The 12334-nt window shown below is 43.3% G+C and overlaps 1 protein-coding gene across 3 annotated transcripts in view; it reads left to right on the top strand.

Annotated features, from left to right (window-relative positions):
* znf362a (zinc finger protein 362a) overlaps positions 1-10620 on the top strand; it is an 11244-nt gene extending 624 nt beyond the window's left edge. The window contains exons 1-9 of one of the 3 annotated variants that reach the window (XM_083668310.1): positions 1861-1933; positions 3096-3159; positions 3814-4060; positions 4353-4478; positions 5062-5392; positions 5595-5819; positions 6030-6108; positions 6314-6472; positions 7895-10620. In XM_083668310.1, coding sequence (XP_083524436.1) covers positions 3097-3159; positions 3814-4060; positions 4353-4478; positions 5062-5392; positions 5595-5819; positions 6030-6108; positions 6314-6472; positions 7895-8014 — 1350 coding nt within the window. In that variant the 5' untranslated portion in view covers positions 1861-1933; position 3096 and the 3' untranslated portion in view covers positions 8015-10620. Of the gene's footprint in view, positions 1-1860; positions 1934-3095; positions 3160-3813; positions 4061-4352; positions 4479-5061; positions 5393-5594; positions 5820-6029; positions 6109-6313; positions 6473-7894 lie in introns of those variants that run through there. The other 2 variants (XM_083668311.1, XM_083668309.1) reach the window with 2 other exon arrangements.
* The last annotated feature ends 1714 nt before the right edge of the window (positions 10621-12334 follow it).

The following is a 12334-nucleotide window of genomic DNA, read 5'->3' as shown; positions in this document are numbered from 1 at the left end:
TGAAATTTTTTAATAAAACTGTCTGAGAATGTGGGAGAGGCTCCGGTGCGAGGCACCAGGGGGGATCGCCTCTTTGCAGTCAAGATGCTCCTAATTTGATCTCTTTTACGCCTTGGCTTTTGAAAGGCTGAAGTAATTTTATTTGGAAATAAACACAGACATCCTGATAGAATTAAGGAAAAGTTAAGTGGCCTAACTTTTGTTTTAGTTTGGGAGTCTGAAACCTCCTCGTGTGATCTGTCAAGCCGTGTTTACAACCGGACTTGACTTGTGCGCTTGTAAACATGTTAAGAGTTATTTTGTTCTTATCCTGTAAGTGTTTGACACATTTTGCCGCTCATTGCTAAGAGATAACAGTTGTGTGTTATACATTAAATGAGCTACATTTTGAGTGCGAAACACTATTTGAGTTGTACTTACTGCGCCAGTCAGTGCAAGACACAAAATCCGTGTCTCTGACACATTTCAGGTGATTGGTTGGTCGCTCACCAGCTGTGGAGATACATACTGTTACTATGGAGCAATTTGCAGTAAAATTGTACAACTTTTGTAACCGACAGCCGTTTCGATCAAAAAAGATCACGGTGTTTTATTTAAGAATAAGGATGCAATCTTCACATTTGGGTTGACAACTTAATCCTGCTAGATGTACAGTAGGCTATTCATTTATTTACTACAGTGTTTACCTCTAATATCACAATCCAATTCAGACGATGATCAGTTAAAAAGTATAAAGTATGTAATCAATTGAAATGTAATCAATACATGTATTATGTATGATATTTTTGCAATCTTCAGGTGAAATACATGCAGTAGGCTAAGAATGACCAATTTTGTTTTGGTGGACATGGCACAGATTGTGCCAAAGACTGAGTTTGTACAGTCTGATCACATGACAATGATGCTCACAGTGGAGAAACCTGGATTTGCTTGACAGTCTAAGCGTTATAATGATTGTACTGCAATACTCTGAAAGCACTTTAAACTGGATGGAAGGAGGGGGGGAGGGGAGGGGTGTTACTCCACTGAATAGGCGCTCTGACACCCCACTAACTGCCTGAGTGGCAGGGGAGGACCCCCCATAAGGCGCTGCACTTAATCTATGGAAATCAAATCCATGTCTATTTATGAGGACTCACTCACTTTAAGATGCAGTGTGTCACTATTCTCCTTGTGGCCAAAAAAGCTGATTAAAAAGGTTATTCACTGTTACACATGTTAGAAGCAACTACGGGAACTGAGATGCCTTATTGTTGAGATAATCAACTCTCTGGCAATTCAGCCACAGCCCAGGAGACTCACAGAGCCTCCAGGAAGTGAAATTGACACCCGTCTGCATCATTAGGGAAATATTTAGTGGGGTTTAGGTTCATAGGCCTGGACATATCACTTTTGTTTCTCTTGGCTGGAGCAGACGGACTGCGCTGCGGCGCTGCTAAGTCAAACAGACTTCAGAACGGGGAGCCGTGCCAAAGCACGCAAAGCAAAATGTCATATAAAGAAATTCATAAGGCTTGAAAAAGAGAGAAGCTGTGGAAAGAAAGAGCCCTACAGACCCCAGACTATGAGCATGCAACACGCCTGGGACCCCGGGACAGAGCGCAGCAATGCTCCGAACGCCTAAAAGTTAGCCTGTTTGAATCCTGGAATCTGAGACATGGGTTTCTAGCAGTTCAAAAGCAGATCTCTGTCAATGGAATTAATCGACCATCAGGGTGAAGGGATACGGGTTATTGTTTGCTATGAAAATATTTACGCACTGTAGGCGATCAAGAGAGCAGGCATTTTTCAAATGCCTCAACCCAACCATCAGTGCAATTCTTTTCTAAATCTTCCAAGTCTTGTACATCTGCTAGTCTCTCCCCCCGTGGGCTTATTCTGCTCTTGGACGTCTTAGCTCCTGCAACATTCCATTCATACAAAGCTCTTGACTGTAAGTAGAAGCTACGTTTGTTGGTTTCAATGTATGCGTTTTGCCGTCTATGCAACCTGTTTCAGTTTAGGGGCCTCTGTTATGCTGTGTGCTGGTTGTCACGCTGGTTGTCATTCCATTTCAGATGCGTTTAAATGACTGACCTGTCATCATCCTGTCTAGTTCACGTTGAGTTGGAGAACGTGCCTGTGCTGTTGCAGTGGAGGTAGAAATCGGAGGACGGGCTCATTGTAATGCATGGAATGAGGATTGGTATCAAACGCGTGTGTGTGTGTGTGTGTGTGTGTGTGTGTGTGTGTGTGTGTGTGTGTGTGTGTGTGTGTGTGCGTGTGCGATACCATTCCTCATTCCATTCCATGCACTACAATGAGCCCGTCCTCCGATTTCCACCTCCCACCAGCCTCCACTGGTTGAATCCCATGAGGCTCCCTGACGGGGTTGACACAGACAGGAGGAGACATCTTCACTTAAACATTTCTATTTTCTCAAAGAGCGTTTTTTTTCTCCAAGTGGTCCTTAACGAGCTCTAGCTATCATGTGAGAGAGTGTGTGTCTTTGAGGAAATGCCCATCATGCGCTGGAGTCGGAAGAGATACTGAGGACAATCTGACAGAGGAGGAGAATAAACAGGGCCTCATGGGTATTTCCATCCCACCGAGACTGTGTGTGACTCACTCAAGTTTTTTGTCTTTGAAGACATTTCTTGCTGACTTGAGTCCACAGCCACTCAACAAAAAACTTCTCTCGTCTGTCTGTGGGCAACTGTCGGAGTTGTGAGTCAGGCAGACGGGTGTGAGGAGGAGAAGATCTAAACTTAGCTACGGAGTGTGTAAACAAACTTTCTTCTGGGATGTGAAGAGGGAAGAGGAAGAGGAAGGTTGAAACAGTTAGAGACTCAACAGAATCGTTAGGCTGGTGGATATACAGAGTCATCCTCGGAAAACACGTAGGCGGTGGTGTTCCAGTGATCAGTTTTCTTAATATCTGTAGACATTTCACTGAGGTATTCACCACAAAGCATAAACACACCACCCATTACCGTTGTTGTTGCTGCTGCTGTTGCTGCTGCTGCTGCTGTTGTTGTTATTGTCTGTGTAATCAGTGGACAATGTGCAGAGTATGAAATCCAACCTCATCAGTGTCCCCGGTTTGTCTCTTCCAGGATGGCTGAACCTCGCTTCAATAATCCCTATTTCTGGCCTCCGCCACCCACCATGCCTGGTCAGGTGAGTCTCTGGTCTACCCTCTCACTGTCAAACACAGCATGGTCAGTGTAGAGCCTGCAGGAGGAGGGGGGGGGGGGGGAGGAGGAGGAGGAGGAGGAGGAGGAGGAGGATGCTGCTACTACTACTACTTGGTTAGGGAATCATTTAAATTCTCTCATGATGACCAGCATGGTCAGTGTAGAGCGAGGAGGAGGAGGAGGAGGAGGAGGAGGATGCTGCTGCTACTACTACTACTACTTTGTTAGGGAATCATTTAAATTCTCTCATGCTGACCAGCATGGTCAGTGTAGAGCTTGGAGGGGGGGGGGGGGGGGGGAGGAGGAGGAGGAGGAGGAGGAGGAGGAGGAGGATTGATGCTACTACTACTACTACTAACTACTACTTTGTTAGGGAATCATTTAAATTCTCTCATGATGACCCATGAGCAATGAGAGTTAATTAGCTATCAAACAGTTTTCTATGTATGTAATATTGCTATAGATTTGCATCGACAGGCATACCATTTGTGTACTTCAGTAAAAATGTTCTGTTATTACCCAATGAGTCCTCCAGAGGGCGCCAACGTAGCACAGATGAAGTATACTACCCAAACCCATACCCACACTGAGACTCACGACAACTCATGTTTTCTTGTCACTCAATATACTGTCTCAGCTGGATAACCTCGTATTGATCAATAAGATCAAGGAGCAGCTGATGGCAGAGAAGATCAGACCTCCACACCTGCCCCCTACCACAGTCCCCTCCCAACAGCCCTTGCTGGTTCCTCCCACACAGACAGAAGGTGGCCAACACGGGATGTCCGTTCACAAAGTCCAGCAGATGCCAGGCCTCCACGCCCACAGCCAGTCTCAGCCCGACATCGCCCTACATGCCCGCCCCGCCTCCAGCTCAGTTGCAGGTACGCCCCCCCCCCTCCCGTCCCCCCCTCCCCCATATTTTGATCACCACTCACACCACACATTTAGTGATGTGCACGAAATTCACCCCAAAGTCATTGTGTGTTTGTCAATGAGATACTGTATTTTTGCCACTTTTATCCAAAGCGACTTACAATAAGTTTTGATTACCATCTGTTTCCTTCCTTGTTTGGATGGAGGGAGGACATGTGACTGTCAGGACTGTCTCCTGTTACTACTCTGTGGTAAAAGTATTTCCTCGTGTAACGTGAATTTTCTGCACATCTCTAACAGGACGTATTCTTGGTGATGTAAACTTGAATCTGGATGATAAGACTGCTATTAAGGCCAGAGGATTGTGGGAAGACTGGCATTTGCGTCAAATCATAGACCAGCCCAATAGAACAAACCACCTGTCAGGTAATCACATGAGTTTATGATACAGCACCAGTGGAGGCTGGTGGAGGTAGAAATCGGAGGACGGGCTCATTTCAATGCGTGGAATGGAATGAGGAATGGCAGCAAACGTTTAATGCGATTCCTCATTCCATTCCATGCATTACAGTGAGCCCGTCCTCCGATTTCTACCTCCACCAGCCTCCCTTGTGCAGCATTGTGGGCAGTAGGACCTCCACAGCCCAACCAAGCTAACCTTACTGCCTTGTAGTCCAAGGAGAGGGCCTTGTTGTTTTCTATTTTCTACTATTAAACTGTTTTCTGTAGTGCTTCTCCTCATTTCTATTGTTTCTGAATAGTTAACAATCAAGCCCCAGCCTGACCACATAGGGGCAAGAGAGGTGATTGAGCTTTATGATGAGTTAATTGATGTCACAACCTAGATTTGATTTTTTGATTTGATTTGATATTTTTTTATTTTTTTTTAATTAGTTCTCCGTTACACCATAATGAGGGTGAGTCGTCACATGACATCACATGACTGTCATTTGTACGTCCTCAGGGCTTTAGTTCCTCACTCCCCACCTTGTTCTCCTGGGCCAATCAGGTTTGGCTCTTTCCTCCCGGGTGGGAAACCACAACACCTCAGAGGCCGTCACTCCCACCACGCTCACCTCCAGCAGCCAGAGCCGGCTGGGCGGGTCCCTCTCCCCCCATGTCATCTCAGGATTGGCCAGCGGCCCTGGGATGGAGCCAATCAAAATCAACGGGGGCCTCGCTGGACTGCTCGGGCCGCCTCCCAAGATGGAGCGAGGGAGGAAGAAGATCAAAGCAGAGAACGGCTCCGCCCCTCTGCTGGTGGTGCCCTATCCCATCTTAGCCTCGGGAAACGACCAATCGTGTGTCACCATCACTCCCAAAGAGGGCAAGACATACAGGTGGGGCCGCGCCTTATTTGCATAACCTTTTGCACACTGCTCCATGTTATTAAAATTCTAGCTCAAAGTCCAACTTGATGCTTACAACATTAGTGACTTCTTGTGTGTGTGTGTGTGTGTGTGTGTGTGTGTGTGTGTGTGTGTGTGTGTGTGCGTGTGTGTGTGTGTGTGTGTGTGTGTGTGTGTGTCTATGTTTACACAGGTGTAAATCGTGCCCACTGACGTTCTTCTCTAAGTCGGAAATGCAACTCCACTCCAAGTCACACACAGAGGCCAAGCCACACAAGTGTCCCCACTGCTCCAAGTCCTTCGCCAACGCTTCCTACCTGGCCCAGCACCTCCGCATTCACCTGGGCACCAAACCTTATCACTGCTCCTACTGCGAGAAATCCTTCCGCCAGCTCTCCCACCTGCAGCAACACACCAGGTCAAACCTTGAGATTAATTTGATTATGTTCCCTGTGAAGTAGTGTGCCTTAATTGGTGTTCAACAAAACAAAAAAGTAAAAAGTACGAGATTTTGTTTTTAGGGATGGCCTGCCCCTCGCCCCGGATGCTTTGACACAATTCATACTGGTGTTAAAAGCCTTTGGTTTTGATGCCTTTTTTAATCTCTCCTCCATTCCATCTCTTGCAGAATTCACACTGGTGACCGGCCCTATAAATGTTCCCATCCAGGGTGTGAAAAGGCTTTCACTCAGCTCTCTAATCTGCAGGTAACAACTGAAGGGGACCTCTTCTCTCTCTCTCTCTCTCTCTCTCTCCCTTTCTCAGTTCTATTTGTAGTTAAACATGTTTCCCCATCATTCCAAAAACCACATCTCAAGTCTGCTCAGTCGACGGGCTTGTTTGACCAGCCGTCCGACCGCAGCGAGGCGTCCATCACTGTGTAACCCAGCGTGTCCGTTTCCCCTCCCTCAGTCTCACCAGAGGCAGCACAACAAAGACAAACCTTACAAGTGTCCGAACTGCTACCGTGCGTACTCCGACTCCGCCTCACTGCAGATCCACCTGTCTGTACACGCCATCAAAAACGCCAAGGCCTACTGCTGCAGCATGTGTGGCAGAGCGTACACCTCAGTAAGTAACCCTAACCCTAACCCTAACCCAGCTAGTCATTCAAAGGCAATGGTACAATACAATATTTATTGTTAGCGATTATTATTTTTTTTTTAACAATGGATCATTTACATTTACATTTATGGCATTTATCAGACATCTTTATGAAAAGCAACTTACAACAAATACATTTGACTAAGTAAGTGAATCATCTATCCATCAGTCATCATAAGAAAAAGTAATCTATGCTAGGACCAGGGGCTATATGCATTCACAATGCTAGAAGGAGGAATATATATTTTATTTATTTATTTACTTGAAACTTGCACAGGGAGGTAGTGGGGATGAAGAGGTCTTTAGGAGGGACAGTTAAAATGTAGCCTGGAGAGATGGGTCTTCAATCTACGGTGGATCATTGATCATTGTTGGGCATTTTCCTCAAGTGCCCAACCCAAGACATGACCAGTTTTGCATACTGTACACACACATTCATTACAGGCTGGGAGCAGTCCATTCAAAATTGCATTGAGCATGGAAATAAATATACAATACCAGTCAAAAGTTTGGACACACCTTGCCAAGAGTGTGCAAAGCTGTCATCAAAGCAAAAGGCTACTTTGAAGAATCTAAAATATAAAACATATTATGGTTTGTTTAACACTTTTTTGTTTACTCCATAATTCCATATGTGTTCCTTCATAGTTTTGATGTCTTCAATATTAATCTACAATGTAGAAAATAATAAAAAAAATAAAGAAAAACCATTGAATGAGAAGGTGTGTCCAAACTTTTGACTGGTACTGTATATTTTTTAAATCCCTGTATAAAATGTGACATTTTCATTTCAAACTCCATGTTCCCTGCTTTGAGTGAATGAATTTGACTCGCTCAACAATGGTTTGTGGTGTGCATAACATCACCCCAGGTTGTCAAGTAAATGTGTCCTTATGAATTCTTATTGCAATAAGGTGAGACAAATCGATCGGCGCAGAGACAGTGGCCTGCAGAGTGAGTGCTGTGACTCTCTCTGTCGGTCTCAACTCCGACAGGACACTTTGTAGTAAGACTCAAACAACCAGACAAGGGTGCAGCTGCTCAAGGACAGTCTCCATTAGTTACCTTTCTCGCCACGTTAAACCGGGCACTGTCCCACAGACAGAGGGGCCCTGCTCCATGAGTCACAATAGGTGAAGTCAACATAACATACAGTATAACGATGAGGGAACATCAGTTATATAAGGGGTCACATGATATAAGGCAGTAGTTAGTGAGGTATTCCATTTTGGATCAATACCAGTAGCAGCATTAACATGGAAGTAAAATACACATGATTAGATACGCAAATAAGATTATATTCATTCATTTACTTCCACAAACCTTATGAATGATGCTTGCTGTTAATCTCTCTCTCGCTCTCTCTCTCTCTCTCATTTCCTTTCACAGGAAACCTACCTAATGAAGCACATGTCTAAACACACAGTGGTGGAGCACCTGGTGACCCATCATCACTCTCCACAGAGGACAGAGTCTCCCAACATCCCCATACGGATCTCCCTCATCTGAGCACTTCCGCCCCCCCCAACCCCTGACCCCTGACCCCCCCCACCCCCACCCCACTCAGGGGAGCCCCAGTGAGGTCAATCCCCACTTTAGCGTAATCAATCCCAGATACCTGCTTTTGTTTATTTGTTTGTTTGTTTTTTCCCTCTATGGGTTCCAAAAAATGTGCCAGACTGTATTCATACCTTATCAAGAGGTAGACTCTTTAAAAAAAAAAAAAAAAAAAAAAAAGTATTTCCTTTTGATCCTCCCTATCATCTAGATGGTGTTATTAGAGAACGTTGTTTGGGAAATCCAAAGATGATTTTACAGCACTTTCAGGCCTTGTAGTATTGGCCATAAAAGGTTTTTAGTCTATGAAGACAATAAAGGCATTGCTCCAGGCAGCTAAAAAAAAAAAAAAAAGTTAACCATAGGTGTTATAAAGCATTAAAGGACCACTCTAACTTGCTTTTTTATATTGTCTCTTTCCTCTTTGCAAAATTATATTTGCATTAGAAGCGTTGTCTTCCTTTGGCTAGGTCAACTAACCAGTGACTGTAAAGACGAATGCCTAAATCATGTATATTCAAGCATTTTTGTGCCACACAATCTTTATGTCAATGTTTGCAGCATTTTGGTACTTAAAACAAAATGTTTCCATGTAAGCTTTATCACATTTGAGTCTTTTGTCTTAGATAACAATGCACACAAAAAAACTTCCAATTGGCGCGTCAATACCTTTGTTTTAATGTTTGTTCTGTATTATCGTTTTGTCCACTGTGTTACAAAGGACATTGCTCAAGGCAATCCTTAAGAGCGCCAAAATTGAATCTGATGCTGGTATTTGTAGAATCTAAATATTAGTCATTAGTAAAGTATTTGGGCTCACTGATAAGCACTGCCATGTATTGAAGAATCTTAGCACAAAAAATACCCAAGTCCATAATGGAACTGATGAAACTGTAGGTTTTAGATAGATAGATAGATAGGTACTTTATTGATCCCAGAGGGGAAATTAAGGCGTTACAGCAGCTCACATCACAAACAACAAAATAAAGTGACAATAGAATAATAGAATAAAATAGACATCTGAAACAGTATATACAGTAAGAACAGTCCAGTATGATTTAACACCCCCAGCCTGACTCTGAACACCCCGATCGAGCCAGGCGGAGGCGTAGTTGTACAGTCTTAAGCCATTCCAGTAAACTCAAATGGAGGCAGAATCTTCAAACACATTCCATTGTACATTGTACATCCCAGTATGAGTTAGTGAGTCCTCCATTGCTGTTGCACTACACAACATGCATCTCATCCACATTCATCCTTAAGAGCATCCTGTTCTGTGAGCTCTGCCTGTGTGTAACAGAGTTGCCTCAAATCTGCACGTGTGTTACTAACGTAGGTTAGAAGCAGGGGAGGCTGGTGGGAGGTAGAAATCGGAGGTCTGGCTGCATGGAACCGAGTGAGGAATGGTATCAAACCATCAGTGCGTTCCATGCATTACAGTGAGCCCGTCCTCCGATTTCTACCTCCACCAGCCTCCCCTGGTTATAAGGCTATGAGAGTGTCCTCATATTAGAGGATGCCGTTTTATCTTCGCTGTGTGACAAGAATCGACAACACAAATATCACAGAGTCCACTGGTTTGCAACGGACATGTTGAGGCTACAGTACTATTCTTTCTATGAACTGTCTTAATAAGAATGTAGTCTTTTACAGTTTACTTTTCCCCCCCCGTCTCTGAGTGATGGATACAGTGTGGTGCGGCCTCTGGCAGATGTATTTTGTTTACATAAACAATACATTCAGTACTATGTGATGCTTGCTGGTCTTTGTGTACTTTCATTGGTTTACACTCTGTGAAACCAACCAATCTATGCCAAGAACAACAGTGCAGTAAGTGTTGCCTCCTTTCTCCCTTTCTGTTTAGTTACACTATGTATGTCTATCCGTGTCGTACATCCTTCCATTCTCTGAACTGAAAGACCAGTGAGTATTAGATTAGAGTCATCTCTAATGGAAATTGAATCTAATACTTGCTGGTCTTTGTGTACTTTCATTGGTTGACACCTGTGGAACTATGCCAAGAACAACTGAATTTCTTTCTCCCTTTCAGTCATGTCCTTATCCTATGCCCTCAGATACTTTAAAAATGTAAAATGAATTAATTCCTGTTTAGGGAATTGTCCAATTAAAATTGTATAGATAGCTGTATGTACAAACAACCTACTTATGTCTTGTAATCATTTTTGGTCTCATGTCTAAATATTAATGATTAACATTTTGTTATTTTTTTATACGCATTTTAAGCCTTAACTTTATTATCATTGTATGTTTACCATCACATTTTATTTGTTCCATATTGATGCTTCTCTGTACTCAGTACATTTTTATTTCATAGCATGGAATATACTGTAAATAAACTATATTAACTGTTAACCTCTTTTTCTATAGTAAATGACTATATAGGTCGAGCTGTTATTACAAACCCCTTGTTTCCTTTGTCTGGCATTGTGGGACCATAAAACCATAAATGTTGACTTGGCATTGCACACAGTCAAGACTCCAAGAGAGAATGGACTTTGTGTAAAGATGAGCAAAAAAAATAAAAGAATGAAAATATTCTCCATAGTTGCACCTGTTCTTTTCTTGGCGAATATGTCCCAGCACAATAGAGTAACATGTTAATGGTGATGTACTCATTGTCACGTGCAAGGGGAACCCTAACCCAGTGTTTTTCAACCTTTTTTGAGCCACGGCACATTTTTTACATTGAAAGAATCTTGCGGCACACCAACCAAAAATGTTACAAAATGACACTCTGTAGCCTGATACAATAATATCCGTAGACTCATCAAGTTGCAACGTTAAATTTCCTACTGATGCGTATCTTTCCCAAAACATGACTTTCGATGTCTGTACACATGTCATCAATACGCCTGGCAATTGTGTTATCTGAGAGCGGGACTTTAGCTGTGTCTTTAACCGCGTCAGGGCCGAGCATCTCGTTGACAATGGCTTTGCAGGCAGGTAGTATTAATGTCTCTGCCACAGAGTGGGACTTTTTTGATTTAGCTACGAGTTCAGCAACTAGGTAACTAGCTTTGAGGGCTTTCTCATTTACCTTTGTGGTTTTTTCTCATAAAAGTTGCCTGTTTCTCTGTGTTTTCACGCAGGCGAACAAAATAGTCCATCGGCTTGTTTTGAAGCGACGGGTGTTTCGTTTGGAGATGGCGTTTAAGCTTGCTTGGCACCATGGTGCTGTTGGACAGCTTCTCGCTACACACCAAGCATAACGGAGTCGGTGTCGTCTCATCCCCGGTGAAAGTAAATCCGAACGAAAGATAGCTTTCGCTGTATTGCCTCAAGCTCACCATCTTTGCTTTCTTTTTACCACCACTCATACTAGGGCCTTTACCTGGGTCAGAATCTTGTCCAGGGCCCAGTTCGGAGTTTGCGTTTTTCCTTTTTAAAAACGTCTCCATCACTGTCACCACGACCTGTCGCATGCGTCACTAATTCTCTTGTCTCTAAGAAGGAACGAGGCAATTAGCGACCTGCTGCCACCGGACGAATATTACATTACTCTGCCAGTCACTATATTACAGCACAGACACTCGACAATGGCATATTATTTGCAGATAATAATTAATAAATGTTAATAAAAAAAATGTGAAATTGGATAATTTCTCACGGCACACCCAACGATCTCTCACGGCACACTAGTGTGCCGCGGCACAGCGGTTGGGAAACGCTGCCCAAGCAAGGTATTTGACTGGTTCAATGTGTCGAGAGGAGTCACTCATTTCAAAGGGTTTCCGCCTCTTTGTATCTGCTGTCCGTAAGGGTTTCTCCAGGCATTTTTCTCAACGAGGTTAAATAGCAACTAAAAGCAGGAGAAAAGTGTCTCATTCATTCTGATTGGTTGTCCTTTGTTTTTTAAAAATATTTTATCACTGCAATGCCCGACATTTGCTCGCATCGCGAGATATTTGAATGGGTAACCCAATTATATAATATAATAATATAGGAACTGTTTCTATTTGAGAACATTTCCTTTGAGGGTCATGCGAGACTGGTCAGAGAGGTATATTAAAATGTCTAATATATTAGAATTTCTAATATACCACTCTGGGGCTGGTGACCTTCCCCTTGCGTGACATACATCCCAATTAATACGTGATCAATAGATTTTTCTTAAAAAATAAGCACTTAATTTAATACTGATGTTACATATAGAAGACTACTTGTGAAGAGAATACACTGCAGCCAATTGGGCATCACTTCCACCTATAGCACTGATTTCCCCCTACCATCCTGAGGTTGATGTCAATAATC

This window comes from Argentina silus (genome assembly GCF_951799395.1).
Source record: "Argentina silus genome assembly, chromosome: 4".
NCBI classification, from domain to species: domain Eukaryota; kingdom Metazoa; phylum Chordata; class Actinopteri; order Argentiniformes; family Argentinidae; genus Argentina; species Argentina silus.
Note: the sequence above shows the minus strand (reverse complement) of the source record. Positions and strands in the feature narration are given on the sequence as shown.